The sequence below is a fragment of the Moesziomyces antarcticus genome (genome assembly GCF_000747765.1).
Source record: "Moesziomyces antarcticus DNA, scaffold: scaffold_v10001, strain JCM 10317, whole genome shotgun sequence".
In the NCBI taxonomy this organism is placed as follows: domain Eukaryota; kingdom Fungi; phylum Basidiomycota; class Ustilaginomycetes; order Ustilaginales; family Ustilaginaceae; genus Moesziomyces; species Moesziomyces antarcticus.
In genome coordinates, this window is record NW_014639009.1 from 723,170 (window position 1) to 741,775 (window position 18,606).

An 18,606-nucleotide genomic window follows, 5' to 3' on the forward strand; every position below is an offset into this window, starting at 1 on the left:
TGGCCAGTTGCCATCTTGCGCAACGGCACGGCCCGCTACAAGCCTCGCCCTCGCTCTTGGTCCTCTTGTATTCTTGTGGAGGTTGTCATACAAGCCAGCAAGCTCTGTCCACCAAAGTCGAATGGTCCAACGACAAGGCTAAGGGGAGAATAGGAGGGGGCGGAGCCGACCCGCTCGCAGTCGCGGTGATGCGGAACGTCTGCGATAACGCAGGCGCAGGGTCCCACTCAAGAGCGACTTTAGAGCTCAAATCGTGCAGCTCCGACAGCGACACTGCTCAGACGCCAAGAAAAGGATTCTTTTCGCAAAATGGACAGCCCAGCCCGAAACCACCGAGACTGCGCCGGCCGCTTCTCTGCATCCGCAGCAAGGCCCTTCGCGCGAACGAAGCGATCGACTCTGACATCTCCTTGATCTTTTGAGGGGAACGGCATTGCTCGCCGTGACATGACCTCAACCTCTCCGAATGCCTCTGGCACGATCATAGCTTTGAGCATGACGGCTGAAGCCATGTGGCGAAACGGCTCGGCACTCGCAGGAGGCCCGGCAAAACTCGCCGACGAATTTGCCAAGGGTGTAGGACGTCGTTTGCGAAACTTGCGTGCTTTGAGCTACACCAATCAACGAGCCGCAATCGTCAACATTCGCAGATGAACGTCGACGTCACCAGCAGCTCACACATGGGCAAGCTCGCTCCTGGCCCTAACCGAAAATCTCCGACAAGATTTGCCGTACGTTCGACGTGCGTTTGCCGTGCCTCGCCGAGCAACGTGACGAGCGGTTTCGGCAGAACCCTTACTCGACGAATGACGGCGATTGTTGCTCGCACTCGTCGACCTCCGCCCTCTCCGTTGAACGAAGAATGCCGTCACAGTTCACACCGATTGGCGTGGTACACGCCCGATCAAGGGGATCGGGAATGGGCTCCAATGATGGCCCGATCGACCGGCATCTCGGGTCTTTCGGCGTTTCATCACCGACTGTCGACTTGTGCGAGTGGGACGAGCGTTGATCTTAGCTCGAGATGTGCTGCCGACCGCTTTGAGTATATCCTGATGCAAAGGCTTGTGGTAAAGATCCGCGTGGCAAGGGCGACGGCATCGGATCCGGTTCCAGAAATCGTTACCGCAGCTTCAAGTTCGCTTGTCACTCGGGTGATCGCGGGTGGGCTCGAGCCTTGTACCTCCATCACACGATCCACTGGGCGACTCGAACCGGCAGCGATGGCGGTAGCTTCGACAGGGAAGGTCGCACGGCGGGATGAGTTTGTGCATCGGCTGCCCAAGATTGAGCTGCACGCGCATCTCAACGGCTCGATCCGGCGGAGCACGCTCTGCGAGCTCGCGGCCGCCAGGGGCATCGATGCGGCCGCAGCCATGCTGGACTCGCCCACGCCCCAGACGCTCAGCGAGGCGTTTGATGTGTTTCGCGTGATCCACGCGTGCGTCACGACACTCGAAGACATCGAGCGACTGGCGTACGAACTCGCCCTCGACCTCGACGACGACGGTGTGGTCTATGCGGAGATCCGCACCACGCCCCGCGCTCTACCTGCCTCGTTGGCCGCACAGAATGCCGGTACTTTGGATGAGTATGTCGAGGCCGTACTCCGAGGCTTTGCGCGATATGACTCCAAACAAGAGGGTGATAAAGCGGGTTTGCGTCTGATCCTTTCGATCGACCGTGCGAAGCACACGGCCTCGGACGCCGAGGCGATCGTCGACCTTGCGCTGCGCTTTCAGACCCGCGGCGTCGTCGGCATGGACCTCTCTGGCGACCCGACCAAAGGCGAATGGGCGGCATTCGAACCTGCGCTGCAGCGGGCTCGTCTGCACGGGCTCAAGATCACGCTGCATGCCGGCGAGGTGCGCGGGCGCGACGACGAGATGGCGGCCATGCTCGCTTTCCACCCGGACCGATTTGGCCACTGCTGCTTTGTCAGCGCGCCCAACCTTGCACTGCTCAAGCAGTCCGGTGTGCCTATCGAGCTGTGTTTGACGAGCAACTTGCTGTCCAACTCGACGCCGAGTCTGGAACGACACCATTTCCGCGACCACTACACACACGTCGATTCGCATGCAGAGCAAGAGGAGCGCACGGTGTGCTGCATCTCGACCGACGACAGTGGCGTGTTCAACAGTCCGTTGTCGAACGAGTTCCGCCTCGTGATGCAGACGTTTGCGCTCGACGAAGAGCAGGCTTTCCACTTGGCCCGCCGCACTCTGCAAGCGACCTTCCTCACACCATCTGCGCACAATTCTACCAACGAGGCGATGAACCAACTCATGCGCAAAGACGATCAGCTGCGCCAAAGCATGGATGCGCGCTTTGCCGCGTTCCACCAGACATGGCGGTGGAGTTGAGGATTCATCCCGGAATGCAATGGACAATGGACGGAATGTAAAAGTACATTTTTCTGTGAGCGTTTGGTTGTGCATGGACTGGATCTAGCGGCGCGGGACACGGCCACGGAGCGCCTTCTGCATGGTTCCGGGGGGCGCCTTTGGGCCCGGCTGGGCCTTTTCGCTCGCCTGGTTGCGGATGGTCTCGTCGACGCTGAGGATCAGACACGCGGCTTCGGCGGCGGACTGGAGCGCGTTGATCCTAACCAGGCTGGGTTCCCACACGAACTTTTCCATGAGGTCGGCGGTGTCCTCTGCATCAATGTCGATGCCCTCCCACTGTGCGCCCTGGGCGTGCTTCATCCTGAGGCGGTTGAGCAGGTCGGTGGCGTCGAAGCCGGCATTGTCGGCGAGCTGGCGCGGGATGCATTCGAGCGCCTTTGCAAACGCACCAATCACGAGCTGCTGCTTGCCCTGGATGGTGCGCGAGTAGTCGCGCAGGTACTTGGATAGCTCCATCTCGGTGGCGCCACCGCCGGCGACGACGTGGCTGTTCTTGATCGCGCGGCGCACGATCATGATGGCGTCGTGCAGCGAACGCTCCACCTCGGCAATGAACTGCTCGGCACCTCCGCGCAGCACAAGCGTGCACGTCTTGGCCTGCGGACACTCCTCAAAGATGTTGAAGCGTTCGCCGCCGATCTGGCGCTCCTCGAAGCGGCCACACGTGCCCAGGTGCTTGTCGCCAATGTCCGAACACGTGCTCTGCACCGATCCGCCCACCGCCTGCACCACGCGCTTCATGTCGTCCGCCGGAACACGCCCCGCACAGAAGATGTCGCGGTCCGCAAAGTACTGCGTCGCCAAATCGCCAATGGGCAGCTTGGAAAGCACCACCTTGGCGCCCGTCTTGACGATCGCCTCGAGCTTGTTGAAGATGATCTGCCACTCGGCATCCACCACCGCCTGGTACTCGGCGACCTCGTTGATGCGCACCTCGGCATTGTCCTTCTCCGCCTTGAGCTCGAGCTCGACGTTGAGGCAGAGCACCTTGGGGTTGGTGAAGCTCTTGGGCTGCTGTTCGAAGCCGGCGTAGGCGAACGTCTTTTTGAATGCGACGCCGTGCACGAGCAGCGAATCCTGCATGCCGCCGCCGGGCACCTTCTTCATGCCGATGAGGCTCTGGTCGAGGTCGTCCTGGTCGAGCGCCATGACGGCGTCGACGACCATCTTGCTGAAGAAGGGACGCTGCGAGACGATGAGCTTGGACGACATGCTGGTGCCGGCGCACTTGAGCAGCAGGTCGTAGAACGCCTGCTTGTCGGACTTGTCGATGGTGACGGCAATCTCGTTGATGCGCTCCACCGCGAGCTGCACCGCCTTGCGGTAGCCCTTAATGATGACGTGCGGTGCGACGCCCTCCTCGATAAACGGCTTGGCCTCCTTGAGCATCTCGCCGGCGAGCAGCACCACCGAGGTGGTTCCGTCGCCCACCTCGGCGTCCTGGGCGCGTGCAATGTCGACGAGCGTCTTGGCAGCCGGGTGCACGATGTCGAGCAGCTTGAGGATCGTGGCGCCGTCGTTGGAGATGGTCGCCTGCCCGCGCTCGTTGACGATCAGCTTGTCCATGCCGCGCGGGCCGAGCGTCGAGGCGACGCACGATACGATCGACGTGCACGCGCCGATGTTGTGCAGCAGCTGCGACGTACCCTGCGACACATCCGTGTCTTCGCGCAGCAGGATGATGGGCGCATTGGGCATCATGCCCCCGAGTCGACCCGCCATGCTGACGTAGCTGTGTGTGTGTGTGTGTGGTGTGCGGGGCGTCTGAAGGGGAGAGTCCACGGAGTCGGAAGTGCAGCTGTGAGTGTTGGTTGTTGATAACGCTGCTGAGAGCGGGTGTGCTGGCTGGGTGACGCAAAGACGGTCGAGATGGACGCCTTGGATGGTGGTTCGGTGCGGCTTTGGCTGGTGCGTGTGTGTGTTGGTCTTTGAGCTCTCTCTCTCTGCTCGGGCTCTGCGGCTGCTGCTGCTGCTGCTGCTGCTTCTTTCGCGCGACTTGAGGCGGTGGAGAGTGCGGCGCATCACCACGGCTCAGCACGCGCGCGCCCAGCGCTCATGGCAAAATCCAAGTTCTTCTTGCAGCTTCGAAAAAGAGTCGCAGTCCGACGCGAGCGCATTTTTCTTCTCGTGTGCGATCGAAGGCGCGGCGCCGGCCTCTTTTCTTTTCGACAAGAGTTGCGATCTCACACAATAAAACCGGTTCCAGCCACGCGTCGTGCTGATGACAGGCCTCAAGACGCCTTCTCACAGCCCTGCTTGTGCGGAACAGACATCTGACATTGGCATCGCGCTACAGCGCCCAGTCCTCGACCCAGTGGTCCGGCATGAGCAGCAGCGCACGGTCGATAAACGTCAAGAAGCGCGTGCGGTAGTCCGGCGGCGTGATGATCGTCGGCTCGCCCTTGCCCGCGCCTCCCAGCAGCGCCGTCTCCTTGACAAAGCTCTCGACGCGCTTGTCCCAGGTGTAGGTGCGCACAAAGTCGATGATGCCCACCACGAGCTGCTTGCTCGCGCGGTCGACGCCCACCATGAGCGAGTAGTCCATCACGTTCATGTCCGCCAGGAAGAGCGAGTCGTTGTACAGGCTCGCACGCAGCAGCTTCTTCGAGTGCTCGCGGATAAACATGGGCGTGAGCTGGTTCGTCTCCACCAGATTCTCGTCGAGCAGCACCTCGCTCTGCTTGCCCGTCTCCTGGACGTACCGGTTGCGCGTGCTCCCCTTGAGATCGTACGACCGAATTCCCTCGAGCCCGTAGAACAAGTTCTCCATCACAAAGCAGTCCAGCTTCAGACTCTTGCCCGTCTGAGGATTGCGGAAGCCGATGCGGAAGCAGCCAAAGATCTTGGCCAGCGCAGTACGTCGCCCCCGCGAGAGGCACTGCGACATGTACGCAAAGTACTGCGGCGCGAACTTGGAGAAGGCGTCCATCTCGAACCTCGACAGCTGCTTGACCACCAGCCGATGATCGCGCGTCTTGAGGAAGGCCGACCCGGACTTGCCGCCCGAAGAGTCCCACTTGAAGCAGCGCGAGAGCGACTCGACCACGCTCACGTCGCATCCGCACATGCGGCGCAGCGCATCGAACTGCTCCGCAAACAGGATCTTGCACCACAACCGCGTAGTGCCCGACTCGAACTCGCACCTGAAATGCCGCCCCTCCTTCTTGAGCGTGCCCTCGAGCTCGTTGGCTTCGACGTCGACCAGGTCCCATCCGTCCACCGAGCCCGCCACGCTCGCATTGCCCGGCATGAACGCCTCGTCCTTCTCCTGGATCCACGGCGCCTCGCTGCGCATGCCGCGCAGCCGCTCCTTGTACTGCATCGAGCTCAGCGTAAACGCCACGATCGACGTCGGCTCGTCCTCGCGGAAGATGACGTCCGAGTCCGCAAACACGTGCTCCGAATTCAGCATGGGATACTCGAGCGGCACCATCTCGCCCGTGCGGAACGCCCAGAAGCCAGAGAGCGTCTTGAGGAAGCTGCGCTCCAGGCTCGGCATCGAGTCCGAGTCCGACGCAAAGCCGCTCCGCAGATACGACGGCAGCGTCAGCTGCGTGTGGCTCGTCGTCGCCACCGACGACGCCGCAATCGACTGCGCGTCCGACTCGAGCTCGCTCGCGGGCGCCGGCGGCGACACGTTGGTCGCGCGCCCAGTCTCTTCGCTCGCGATCGTGCAGGCATCGTCTGCCACCGACGAGCTCGCACCTGCTGCGGCATTGGCTGAGGACGGCACTGCGCTGGATCCATCGCCGCTGGACGGAATGGCGGCTCCGTGTCCGCCCTTGATCGTCCGATCGCGCTCATCTTCCTCGGCTGGATCGACGTCCGTGCCCTTCTGCATGGCTGCCGTCTTCTTGGTCGCATCCCCAGCTCCATGTACAGCAGACGCGAGGCCATCCTGCTTCGTTGCGGACTTGCGCGGCTTGGCGAGCGCCTGGCCCTGCTGTGCGCGCCCGTCCGCCGTCGCAAGCATGCGCTTGTCTGCATATCTCGTCGGCTGGGCGGCGAGGTCTTCGTCCGAGTCATCATCCTCGTCGTCTTCGTCCTCGTTGTCAGCAGCCGACGCGCCATCGTCATCCTCGTTCTCCGCTGCCGATTCGGCCTCGCTCTCGTCATCGCGCACCGCCTCGCGCACGCTGCTGAACACCTCGACCCTCGCCCGCGTCATCGCCACGGGACGCGCGCGCTTCGCCCTCTGCGCCAGCAGCATCCTGTGCTGCCGCTCGCGCTCGCGCTCCGCCTCCTTGCTGATGCGGTCAAAGTGCTTGGCGATCGTCGACACGCGGCTGCGCGTGCCCGGGCCGTGTTCGCTCCTCCTTGCCACGGGCACGCGGCTGCCCCCCGCTGCGCCTGCGCGGATGCTGCTCGCGCCGTCCGACTGGTACGCCCCGCTCTGGCTGCGCATATTGGCCGGTCCAGACGCAGCCGACGTGGCGGCAGCCAGTGCGGCTGCTGCAGCTGACGCGCCCGACCGCCCGATGATGGCGCGTGGGCCCGCCTTGAGGCCCTCGGACTTCGGTGGACGGTAGCTCGACGGCGGAGGCGCCTGCGCAGTCTTGTTCGGCGTAGCCGAGCCGCTTCTGCGCCCGATCGTCGAGACGGACGTCGAGCTTTCGGTTCGCTTGGCGCGCGGCAGGCGACTGGTGCGCCCGCTAGCCGCCGACGTCGGCGTGGGCGAGTTGACGTTCGAGTCCGACTCGCCGTTCTGCGCGCCGGAAGGCTTGCGGTTCCTGGCGACATCCTTGGCGTGCGTCGACATGGGCTCCTCCGTCTTGCCGCGACGTAGGCTGGGGCGCCGGATCGAGCCGTTCGGCCCCACACGCGGCGAAGCGGTACCGGACCCGCCCGGTGCAGCTGTGGCCTGTGCGCCTGGCAAGCCCGTGACGCTGCGCCTCGGACTGTCGAAGCGCCGCACGAGCCCGCTGACCGACCCCACAAGCTCGCTCTCGGTACACGAGCTCTCTTCTGCCCGCGGAAAGCCGACCGGATCGTATGCGCCCCTCGACGGGCTGAATGCGTACGTCGGAGACGCAGGCGCAGTGGCCGGCGGGTTAGATAGCGCTCTACGACTGATCATTGGCCGCACCTCGACGGGCGACAGATCAGCTGCGTCCGTCTCGTCGTCAAAGTTGCCGTCGCGGTACTTGGACGCATCTGCGCGGCCCGCCTTGTTGAGCTGCGTCGGAACAGTCTGGGAGCGCGCGACCGCATCCGCACCGGCACCGGTGGCTGCGAGCTTTACCGCCGCGGGCCGGGCTGTAGGCGCAAGCACTGGCGGCGGCAGCTCGCTGATGGGCGTCTGGACGGTCTGCGTGACCAGGTCGGAGAGCATCGGCACGACAGACATGTCTGCGCCGGCCAGAGCGAGTGCCTCGGTCGCTGTCTGGGTGCTTGCGCTGCGCGTGATCGCCTCGCCTGCTGCGACCTTGTGTGGATCCCCACCACGCCCTTTGACCTTGCCGTCCGCGGCATCCGTGGAGCTCTCGTCAATCTCGGCAGCGGGCGGGAGCGTGCTGGAAGCCGTGTCGGACCTCGTCGCGTCGGCCGGGTCCTTCTCCGAGAAGAGGCGCTTGAGATGGTTCGAGGTGATGCGGCGGATATCTTTCTCGGACGGGATGCAGTTCTTCTCGAACTCGATAAAGTCGACGTCCCACTTGACCACCTTCTCCTGCAGCATCCTGCGCGCCTGGTTGAGGCAGAGCACGTCGGTCGCCGGGCTGAACTCGTACAGCTCTGCGACGAGCGCCTCGACCTCGCGGCGATCCGTCTCGCAGCGGCGCATCATGTCGACGATGATCGCGCGGTTCTTGTCGCGATTGATGCCCGCGGCGTCGGAGCAGGCGTCGTTGCCGAGCGCACGGATGCGCGCCATGACGCTGTCCCAGTACGCCTGGTTCTTGCGCACAAACGCCGCCGTCTCTTCGTTCTTGATGTTGCACTGCACCTCGGGATCGATAAAGAGCCGGAAGTGGGGCATGGTCACCTCGAACAGGTCGTCGATCTCCTCCGAGTGGAAGCGCACCGCCATGTTCTGGTACGCAAAGTAGCGCACCTGGTCGCGGTAGAAGTCGTGCTCGCACAGCTGCGTCTTGCAGTGATCGTGCCGGTAGAAGTAGAGCTCGAGGTACTTTGCAAAGCTGAAGCTCCACGTTTCGGCGGTGACGAGCGCGACGGGCGTGGCGTTCTCGCACACCTTGCAGTAGCTCCAGCTGAGCAGCCGGTTCTCCTCGTTCGGCAGTGGACACACGAATCGCTCGAGCACGACCTGGATGCGGATGCGATTGTGCACAAACGTGTTGTAGTGCAGCACGTTGTTCTTGCCGCATCCCTTTGTGGCGCAGCCGCGTGCGCTGTTGGCAGCCAGCCGCTCGATGTGCTCGCCCAGCGTCTCGTCGTGCTCGCCGTAGAACTCGATCGAGGCGAGGTTCGGCCCTTCACACGGACGCGGCGTCAGCGTGCAGTGACGCGTGACGATGATCTCGATGCGCTTGTGGTTGAACGGCGACACCGACTCGGGCTGCACGTCGAGATATCCACCCCACTCCTTGAGAGCGGCACGGTGCTTGTCGACGGTAATGGCGAACTCGGACTCCTTGGCGATCTGCGAGGGCGCCTTGAGCAGCGAGAACAGATCGAATGGCGGTGCCGGTTCGAGCTTGGTGGCATTGAGCATCGACGCAGTGCCCGGTGCCACTGTCATGCCGGAGCTCTGCGTGACTCCCGAAAGGATCGAGCTCGGTCCAGGTGAGACGGTGCGTGTTGGCACCTCGGAGACTGGCGCAGAGTTGGATTTGACCATGTCGGCAGCATCGAGTTCTAGCGGTCCATCCAGCGCACTCGAGCCGGTCGTTGCAGCTCTTGCATCCTTCATCCTGGTCTGCACCGGCGAGGATGGTCGCGGCGTAGGCGTGGTGGTGTTGGGACCGCTGACAAGCGGACTAGCGGTGGCGATCACCACAGTGGCATCGCTACCATCACGTCCGTGGTCTGGCTGCTTCTCGTTCGCGTCTGCCTCTACGTGAGGCTGCAGCTCTTCTGCCGCCGCGGGCTGCGGTGTTGTGCCGCGGTCCGAAGCGGCGGATGCATCCGAGCCGTTCTCTTCGCCTTCCTCGACGATCGTGTCGTGGACGCGAGGGCCCGCAGTCTCGTACTTTGGCGTGACGTCCCCGGCCGACGACTGGCCAGCGGGGCTTGCCGAGCCTTGCACCGCGGTGGCTAGACTTGCCTTGTCGTCATCCATGACTGCCGACGGTTTCTCCAAGGTAGGAGTAACATCCTGGCCGGCCTCCTTCCCATCGTCATTACTCTCTGGAAGCTCAGTGATAGAAGCCGGCGGTGTCGCCGCTCTGTCCTGCAGCCTGCCTTCGTCCTTGAGGATCCTCTGGAGTTCGTCGGCCTCCTGTTGAGCCAGCAGCTGCATCAGTCGGTCATTGACGCGCTTCATCTGCAGGATCGGATGCGGCGCTGGGATCTGGATGCAAACGCTCGACGTGATGAGCGTCGTCTCGTAGATGCTCAGCGCCGCCAGGATGCGTGCGCGCGCTCGCAGGACAAACGCCTTGTCGTCACTGATTCGGACGAGCTGGGACGAGGCATGGTCACCTAGCTCGATCTCGGTCGTCTTGATCAGACGCTGAAGCTCATCCGCCGCGCTGTCCGACGTGCCGGCCTCGACGGATCCACACGGATGGGAGCCGTTGATGAGCGCGCTGTCCGAGTAGATCGTCTCCATGGCAGCACCTTCGTCCGCCATGACGTAGCCTTCGAGCCGGAGGTTGTAGGCGACAAAGATCATCATGGCGAGGATCTTTTTGACGCGGCTGAGCTTGACGGCATCGGCGCCGCGCAGGACGATGGTGCAGCCGAGCTGTTTGGGCGTTCCCTCGAAGCGCATGAAGCTCTTCCTCCATCCGGGCCACGAGGCGTGCTGGAAGGTCTCGACGTTAAAGTAGCGACACCTTCCGACTCGCGGATCAAGCGCCAGCCTGTCGATGGAGGTAATGACATCGGCCTGGGTGCAGCGACTGATGGCGCGGATGGCGTCGGCCTTGACGCTCCAGACGACGACGATGCCTTCCTTCTCGAGCAGCTCGAGCGCGGTGCGCGAGACCGTCTTCTCGACCACGACGATCTGCGGGCGGAGCGCGATGATGCGCGCGACGAGGATGCGGATGAATTCGTGCTCCTGCGCCATGAGCGGCTCGAGCGACATGAACTGGTTGGGCCCGCGGTGGTAGTCGAGCGGGAAGCGGATCACGATGATGCGCGCATTGGTGAGCGGGATCAACGACGCCATGCGCTTGGTGGCCACGTGCTTGGTGCAGACGTATCCGTCGACGTACTCGGAATCGTCGGGCTTGCCGCCGGGGATGCGCTTGATCTTGACAAACTCGCGGATGTCGCGGCTCTGGTCCTCGCGCGCATCGGGCTTGACGCGCGAGATCGTAGTGAGCACAAAGGGCAAGAGCACATCGCACCACTTGCGCACATTGTGGATGCCGGACTGGGTGAGCGTCTGTTCCATCATCTTGCGCAGGTGGTCGAGCGCGCGGTGGGTGATGGACGCCTCGAGCAGTGCAGGCGTGATGCCTTCCGAGCAGATGCGGAGGTCGCGGTAGAATTCGGGCGGCTCGGTGGAATCTGCAGCGCCATCTGCATCTTCTTGGGCGTGATGAAGGAGAGGAGGAACAGGCGACTCGGTTCGGCCGTTGCCATGGAAGTGGGACCTGATGAGAGCGCTGGCTTGAGTGGGGTCGAGCGCGGCGATGGTGCGCAACGAGCGCATGCGTGAGCGGTTGACAGGCCTGGCGGTCTCGCTGACGAGGCGCAGACGCTGATAGTCGGACGTCGACTGGATGGCCGAAGGGAACTCCTTGCCGGGGGTTGAGGAGGACGGGAAGGCGATACTCGCCGCACCGCTCTTGGCCTTGCCTGAGGCTGGTGCACCGTTGCGAGCAGCAAGGCTGGCTTGCGAAGGCGACGCTGCAGCAGCCGTAGCCGGGCTACCCGGGGCCGGCGTGTGGTGTGAGGAGCCGATGGCGCTTCCATTCTGCTGCAGGTTGGCCGCCACTTGTTCGTCGTCGGAGTCAGGCCGTGCGGGTGCGAGCTCCTCTTCGTCCATCCCCTTGCGAAACGGCGCAACGAGGCCGGTGTCGGCCTTGCGTTTGCGCGCTTGCTCGGCCGCGGCGTCGTTGGTGTCGCGCGCTGAGGTGTCGTTCGCGTCGCCAACGACCGAGTCTGCATCGGTGAAACCGAACGGCGCCGACATACTGGCGCTTAAGCTTGCGCCAAAAGCCGACGGCACTGCGGATGCACTAGCAAAGAGATGATTTGCAGCGAACTGAGCCTGCGGGCTGCGGATCTGGGCCTCGAGCGGGGCGGAGATCATGTCCTTGTCCGGCTGTATGCGGTTTGGATTCTTGCTGGCGCGCTGGGCGACGGTGTTGAGCCTGTTGTGATGCTGGCTCTCGCGCTCGTGGCGGTCGTACTCCTCGAGCATGCGCTTGCAGAAGTTGCAGACGCGGATCATGCCGTCAAAGTTGAAGCGCCGGCCCTTGATGATGTGTGCGGCACACCTGCCGCAGAAGATCTGGCCGCAGATGCGGCAGTGATGCTTGCGGCGAAAGGGGGTGAAGATGGAGAGGCATTCGCGACACTCTTTTGCGTTTTCGTCGGCCATCCAGAACTTGCGGCTGAGGCCTTCGCCCCTCATGCGGCGGACGATGGCGTCTGCGCTGGTCTGGAGGCCGATCTGCGCGGCGGAGCGACTGGAGAGCTGGTCCTCGATGGTGTCGCTTCTATGGAGGCGGGTGGAGCTGCTGCGGATCGACTTGGAGTCATCGGCAAGGATGTCTTTGGAGAGAGGGAAGCCTGGGATGGCGGACCAGCCGTGCTTTGCTAGATGGGAGCGGTCGATGGTACCGTCGATGCCGCCGGCGCGCAGGATGGAGAGCGTATCGCGAGACGAGTCGGGGTCCATGTCTCCGTCATCGGCAGCGACGGACTCGCGATCGTCGGTGTAGCTTCCGGCGAGGCCGGGTAGGAGGGAGCGGGCGTTGATGGCGGTGGCGGGCGAGGTGAAGGTGACTGCGGGAGCGGGAGCGACGCTTCTGAGGGTGAGTGGCAGGCCACGGCTTTTTGAAGCGCGCGGTGGAGCGGCTGTGCTGCTGGATATGCGAGATATCGATGAGGATGCTGAGGTGGAGGGATCGCGAAGCCCGGCGATGCGTGCGTGGCCCGAGCGACCTGAGCTGAGTATGTCTCGGTAGGGTCTGGCCGCGTCGTTGAGGTCGGAGCTGCGCGAGGGCGAGATGGTGCGATTTCTGACCTGTCCGTGCTCTGGATACTCTTCAATGTTGCTCAGCCCGCGCGTCGGCCTTGCCATGGATGGCTTTCTGTGAAGTGGCATAGACGCGAGCATGTTCGACGACGGACCTGCTGATCGAGAAGCATTGTAAGCGTCGGACGCGAGTGGATGCGTGGATTGTGTGGTGGACGCTGTTGGCGGTAATGGTTGCGGCCTTGTATTGGTGGACTTTGCCGAGTATGAGCCGGAGCTGTGGCGTGATGTAGATGCAGCATCGGTGTGTTCGTGGGCTGCGCTGTAGGCCGAGTCTGGATCGAGGGTGAGGCCGGCAGCGAGGGCGGACTTGACGCGGCTGAAGAGCGTGCCGAGCCCGAATGAGGATTCGTGCGCATCGTGCGTATCGTCTAGGAAGCCAAAGGAGGTGAAGCCCTCGCCCGCAGCTGACGCCGACGTCGACGCCGGTGCGGAGGGAGTGCTGTGGTCTACGACGCTGGTCATTGCTGATGCGACGCGAGCCCTACTCTATGTGCTAGTGGATGTGGTGAGGATCGGCATTGTCCTGCTGGTGACTTGATTGAAGCAGGTGCGGTGGCGAGAGGGAGTGACTGCTGTGGTGGTGGAAGAAAGAGGGGTGGTGAAGAGGCGGCTTGGAGAGGTGCCACAGCAGGGTCCGGGCACAAGCAGGGGCTGCTGCAGCCGTGGCAACTGTGCGAGGCGTTGCAGGGTTGACTGGAATTTGGCAGAGTGGAGCAGCGCGCGTGGACCCTGAGCGATGCGTGTCTGCATGATTTTTCCGGTCCGCGTTTGTTGCGTCTGTCGCTCTCACATTTTGACGATGAAGGTGACTGTTAGGCCGAGCGTAGGGGTCTCGCTCCATTTTCCCGGCTCGAACTTTGTGTTTTGCAGCCGCCTTCGAAATGGATTTGTGGAAAGGAAGGCGAAAATTAAGGCGCACAAAATCCACTCACCCCGATGAAGCTTTCGGGCCATCGGAACGATGATCGGCTCGCCCATCTCGGTCGTTAGGAGCGCGAGGAAATGCACGAAAGCGCACGACGATGTGCGGTACATGCGAGAGAAGTCGCATCTGTTCTCGACGCAAAGCGTCTCTGCACGACAGGTCAGCTGACAGCTCGGTACTGCAGCCACCAGGCACGCGCGTCACAGCCGTTCGACGAGGCATCGCGTTGGATGGGACTGCCACTTGTTTGTGACCTGCCTACATTGAACCATCTGCGCGCCATCGTGCACCAACGAGCATGCAGCTGGGCTTCTCCATTGCCCGGGTTGCCGAGCTGGAACCTGGCTTTGCAGGTACCAACTACGTCACGAGGGCTACGATGGACGGAGTCGGAAGCGCAATGTTCTGTGCAGAAAGACAGGTGACGTAGGCAAGAGGGCGGAAGACCAACACTCCAACACCAAAGTGGCAAGCGCGTGTGGTGTTGTTCAGGGGCCTTCTCGTACGAAGCGCTGCGGTGAAATCGGGGATGCGTGCATTTCCGCGGCGGACTGGTTGAGTCGGTGGCTGGAAAAAGGAAAAAGAACATGTGGATCCCTTCTTTTTTCCCAGCCCATCTGCGCGGGGCGCTGCAACCGAGCTCGAGGCTGCATGAACCTAAAACAACTCTGCCTGATCAACATCGCAGGCTCTCTCGTCCCGCACCTGGCCCCTTTGTTTCCTCTGTCTCGCTTTCATCATGCCTGGACGATCGCCCGGGATTTGCTAATCGGCTGAACCGTATGAAAGCGGTTCGATCCTTGCACTGCCGCATTATTGCTGGAGATGGAGTGAAGAGATGCACAGAGGCGCGGTGCGCGTCGGATGTGAAACGAGTGGATGTTGGATTGGGGATCTGCACGGTGTTGTTGGCCGCTCGCCTTGAAACTCCGCACTGCCGTTGGCTTCTTCCATCGGTCCTCTCCTCCTCCCCTTTGGCTCAACAAGCGAGGTCGTGTTGTTCCTGAACAGCAGAAGCCCTGCTTGATCGTTTGTGTGTCCCCTCTTCTTTGCGAGCACAGCTGCCGAAACAGTCCATGAGCCGCGATCGACGAGAGACAGCGTCGATCAGCAAACCTCCCCTCTCTCTCCCCCACACAGTGTTGGAGCCGTGGTAAAGCGAGCAAATTAACGCCCGGGGGCGCACCGTATATGCTTTGGATCGACGCCCAGCCCTCTCCGCTTTGACGAATTGTATCCTCCATCCCTACCACATCATCCATCTCGTCTCTCTCACCACCACCACCTCCTTACATCGACGACTTGGAACGCGCGCGCTGAAATAGCTGTGCCATTACCCACAACCTTGCCAGCATGACACTTTCCTCCACCAAGGCGCTTTGTGTTGCGCTTCTTGTTGCGTCCGGGCTGGTTGCGACGCAGGCGGATGACTCGCACTACGTTCGTAGTCCCAAGCACTCTCGTCGCGCGTCGCACCACAACGCCGGCCCGTCCGATCTCACCAAGCGTGGACCGACGTACAGTGGTCGTGCGACGTACTATGCCGCAGGTCTGGGTGCGTGTGGCAACTACAACTCTGGCTCCGACTTTATCGTCGCCCTCAACGCGGCGCAGTATGGCAACCTCGGTCAGCGATCTTCGTGGTGTGGCAAGACGATTGCCATTACGTACAATGGAAACACCCAGTATGCGACCGTCCAAGACGCATGCCCCAGCTGTCCGTACGGTGGACTCGATATGAGCGAGGGTCTGTTCAAGGCTTTTGCAAGCACCAACCTCGGCGTCTTCCAAATGTCCTGGACCGCCGCTGATGGATCGGATAACAWCAACAACAACAACCAATGGACTAGCACAAGCTCAAGACAGCGTCCCACTCCGACAACGACGTGGCAACAACCTACCTGGACTTGGGCCCCGCCTACTACTACCAGCTCGTCGTCCGCACAAAGATCAGCTCAGCCTTCAAGCTCGAGTGCCGCCTCCAGCTCGGCAAGCTCGGCAAGCAGCCAAAGCTCCTCGGCATCGTCGAGTGCGAGCGCGTCCAGCTCGGCAAGCCAGCCAGAATCAACGCCCGAGACCGCAAACAACCTCGACAGCTTCGCGCTCATTTACCAAGGCTTGAACCAGATGGCTGTAGCCGCCGCTTCCTAGTTGCTCCCTCTTTTCGCAAAACCTTAACATCTAGTAATGGATCCATCGTCTCGCTTTTGCCTCTCTCGAACTGGCTTCGTTTTGTGCTTGTACCACGCATCGCTCCAATCCGAAACCCCGCATTGACCCCCGCACTCATCCAACAGACTGTTACGTGACCGTGAGAGCTCGATAAAAGTACACATTGCATCCAGAACCGCTACTCGTCGTCCAGCTGTCCGTCGAGCTCTTCGGCGAGGTCGTCGAGGAACGAGTCGGCATCCTCTTCATCGTCATCGTCGTTGTTGTCGTGTATTGGCGCATGGCGTTTGTTCTGGCCCTCTTCTGCCTCTTCCTCGCGTGCACGTTTGTTCGACTCTGCAATGGGCTCCACCTCGCTCAGGTCCACCGCAAGTATCGACGGCGAGGGCGACGAGGTGTTGCTGGCCGTCGTCGCCGAGTCAAGGTAGGCGTCCACCTCGTCAGCGGCAGCGCCCCAGTCCATATCGTTGAGCTCGTTCTCGAACAGCGTCTCGCCCTCCTCCTCCTTTTCCTGCGGCTTCTCCACGACCGCTCCGCCATTCGCCGGCTCGGGGACGGGGGGTGGAGCAAAGCCGCTGTCGACGAGCGGGAGACGGTACAGCTCTTCGTCCTGACGCGCCCAACGCGACGTCGACACCTCGAACCACGACGGCCAGACGAGCTTGAGCTGGTTGCTTCCGCGCTCGCGCTGCTGCTGGACGAGCTTCACCGCCTGATGCACCTTGGCCGTACCCATGCGCGCCGAGACAACGTGCGTCGTGACGCCCGGCTCGATCTCCGCTGCGGGCGTGGCGCCAAACGCGCGCGCCGTCGCCCACAGCTCCGACTTGGCCGCATCATGCCCGACGGGGATCATGCTGGAAAACACAATCACGCAGCCCTTCAGCACCTGCGCCTTCTTGGCACCCATCAGGTCCACCACCGACGGCTTGTGCACCACCGCATCCGATGCGCCAGCGGCGTGCGACTGCATCGCATCGTACCGCGCATACCACTGCGCATGCAGCTCGTCGAGGATGCTCTGGACGCGCGTGAGCTCGGTGTCGTTGTCGACGAGCACCGCGTGCGACTGCGGCGGCGGAGGTGGCGGCGGCGGAGGAAGCGGCGGCAGCCGTGGCCCACCGTCGGCTGGCCTGTCCTGCTGCTGCGCTGGCGGGCTGCTCGGCGGCGTGGTGGTGGAACCATCGCCGGCCGCGTCACTACTGCTGCTGCCACTGCCGCTGCTGCTGCTGTCCGGGTCAGCCGAGCGAGGGGGGGTGGAATCCGCGTGGCCGTTGGGAGTCGAGGTGCCGGACCGCGAAGAGCGCGTGCCGAGCTTCTCGTCGAGCGCCTCCTGCATCTTTGCGAGCGGCCTGGCGTCGCGCTGTTCGGCGAGCTTGCTCTGCAGCTTTTCGGTCTGCGCGATAAACTGTACGGCTGCTTTGCGCACTTCTTTGAGCTCCTCCTCGGTGCGCCCCTCGGCCTGTGCCTTCTGCACCGCCTCTTCCACCATGGACTCGGTGGTGCCGTTTGTACTGGTGCCGGTGCTGGAAGCGTCCGCCGTGTCGGCTGCTGCAGCGTCTGCGACAGCCCCGGTGGCGGCGTCGTCGAGCTTGGTGGCAGAGGTGGAAGGGGACGCGGCAGCTGGGGCACCTCCAGGCGGCGGGGGTAATTTGGGAAGGAAGGTCGCGTTGATGTCGCCGATGCCGACAAAGAACTCGTAGGGGAGGACGGGGAGGAGGTTGGGGCTGTTGCTCCACACGTCCTCCCTGTCGTCGATGATGACGACCATGCTGTGATCTACGGGGAAGAGGCGGGATAGGCTCTTGCGGATGAGGCTGCCGTTTTCGTCTCTGGAGAGGATGCGGTTGCCAAAGATGGAGGCGTCCGGGTCGATGAGTTTGCACACGCAGTTGGCGTACGATCGTGTGCCCATGGTGTAGACGTGGAGCTGGTACTTTTGCGAGAGCTGCTTGAGGATGGCCGGCACGCCGGGACGCGGTTTTACGTAGTACCAGCAGGCTCTGGAAGCCCTGAGTGCGGCGGCGGCATCCTTGGGTGCGGTGGGATCGTCGTCGTCCTTGATCTCTTCGCCGTCGATGCCGAGTCTGAACTTGCCGACGGACTTGAGCGCGTCGTAATTTGGATTTGTGTCGTCGCGCATCCACTCTCCGACGGTGGGGTCTACGGTGGCGTGGATGACGGTCTGATCGAGGTCGACGATGAGCGCGAGCTTGCGCTGCGAAAGCAGATGGCTGGTGGACTCGGAGTCGAGGCGCTGAGCCTCTTCCGCTGACACTTTGACGCTAGCGTTGGAGTGCATGACGGAGAGCGAGGCCGACTGGTCCGAGTCTGCATCGACGGGCTTGCCGCACACGGCGCACATGCCAAAGAGCTGCACCGGATGCTTGCATTCTTGGTCGGATTGCGACATGGTGAGTGGTTGAAAGCGGAGTATGGATCGAGTATGCGGTCAATGCCGAAGGCGAGGGGATGGCGCCTGGCGCGGAGGGGAGCAGCTCGTGGATGGGCGGCACATGGGACCGGAGTGCGGAGTCGAAGGAAGGCAAGACGCGTCTCGTCTGCTGTCGAGCTGCTGCTGCTGCTGCCAGAGACCAGGGTAGCTCGAGCTCAGTGCTGACAGTGAAGGCCTTCAGTGTCGCTGCTTAGACCGTGTATCGATGTGTGTAGATGGATGGATGCGGCCGGTGTTGAGAGAGCTCGAGGATGGTGGAGGGAGGAGCAGCGAGCAGAGAGCAGAAACGCGTCTGTGCGCGGCGGGC

The 18,606-nt window shown here is 62.6% G+C and overlaps 5 protein-coding genes across 5 annotated transcripts; 2 read left to right on the forward strand and 3 right to left on the reverse strand.

Annotated features, from left to right (window-relative positions):
• Nucleotides 1-447: 447 nt before the first annotated feature.
• PAN0_001c0265 (adenosine/AMP deaminase family protein) lies at nt 448-2,363 on the forward strand (the record flags this gene model as incomplete). The annotated part of the gene is made up of 2 exons (XM_014803883.1): nt 448-576; nt 651-2,363. 2 exons carry the CDS (start codon nt 448-450, stop codon nt 2,361-2,363), a joined length of 1,842 nt encoding a protein of 613 aa, XP_014659369.1.
• An 84-nt stretch (nt 2,364-2,447) lies between these two features.
• PAN0_001d0266 (t-complex protein 1, eta subunit) lies at nt 2,448-4,127 on the reverse strand (the record flags this gene model as incomplete). The annotated part of the gene is made up of 1 exon (XM_014803884.1): nt 2,448-4,127. The coding sequence occupies one exon, from the start codon at nt 4,125-4,127 to the stop codon at nt 2,448-2,450; it is 1,680 nt and encodes a 559-aa protein (XP_014659370.1).
• Nucleotides 4,128-4,695: 568 nt separating this feature from the next.
• On the reverse strand, nt 4,696-13,209 carry PAN0_001d0267 (uncharacterized protein; the record flags this gene model as incomplete). Its single annotated transcript, XM_014803885.1, has 1 exon — nt 4,696-13,209. One exon carries the CDS (start codon nt 13,207-13,209, stop codon nt 4,696-4,698), a length of 8,514 nt encoding a protein of 2,837 aa, XP_014659371.1.
• A 1,816-nt stretch (nt 13,210-15,025) lies between these two features.
• PAN0_001c0268 (uncharacterized protein) lies at nt 15,026-15,823 on the forward strand (the record flags this gene model as incomplete). The annotated part of the gene is made up of 1 exon (XM_014803886.1): nt 15,026-15,823. One exon carries the CDS (start codon nt 15,026-15,028, stop codon nt 15,821-15,823), a length of 798 nt encoding a protein of 265 aa, XP_014659372.1.
• Nucleotides 15,824-16,022: 199 nt separating this feature from the next.
• PAN0_001d0269 (uncharacterized protein) lies at nt 16,023-18,257 on the reverse strand (the record flags this gene model as incomplete). The annotated part of the gene is made up of 1 exon (XM_014803887.1): nt 16,023-18,257. One exon carries the CDS (start codon nt 18,255-18,257, stop codon nt 16,023-16,025), a length of 2,235 nt encoding a protein of 744 aa, XP_014659373.1.
• Nucleotides 18,258-18,606: the final 349 nt, after the last annotated feature.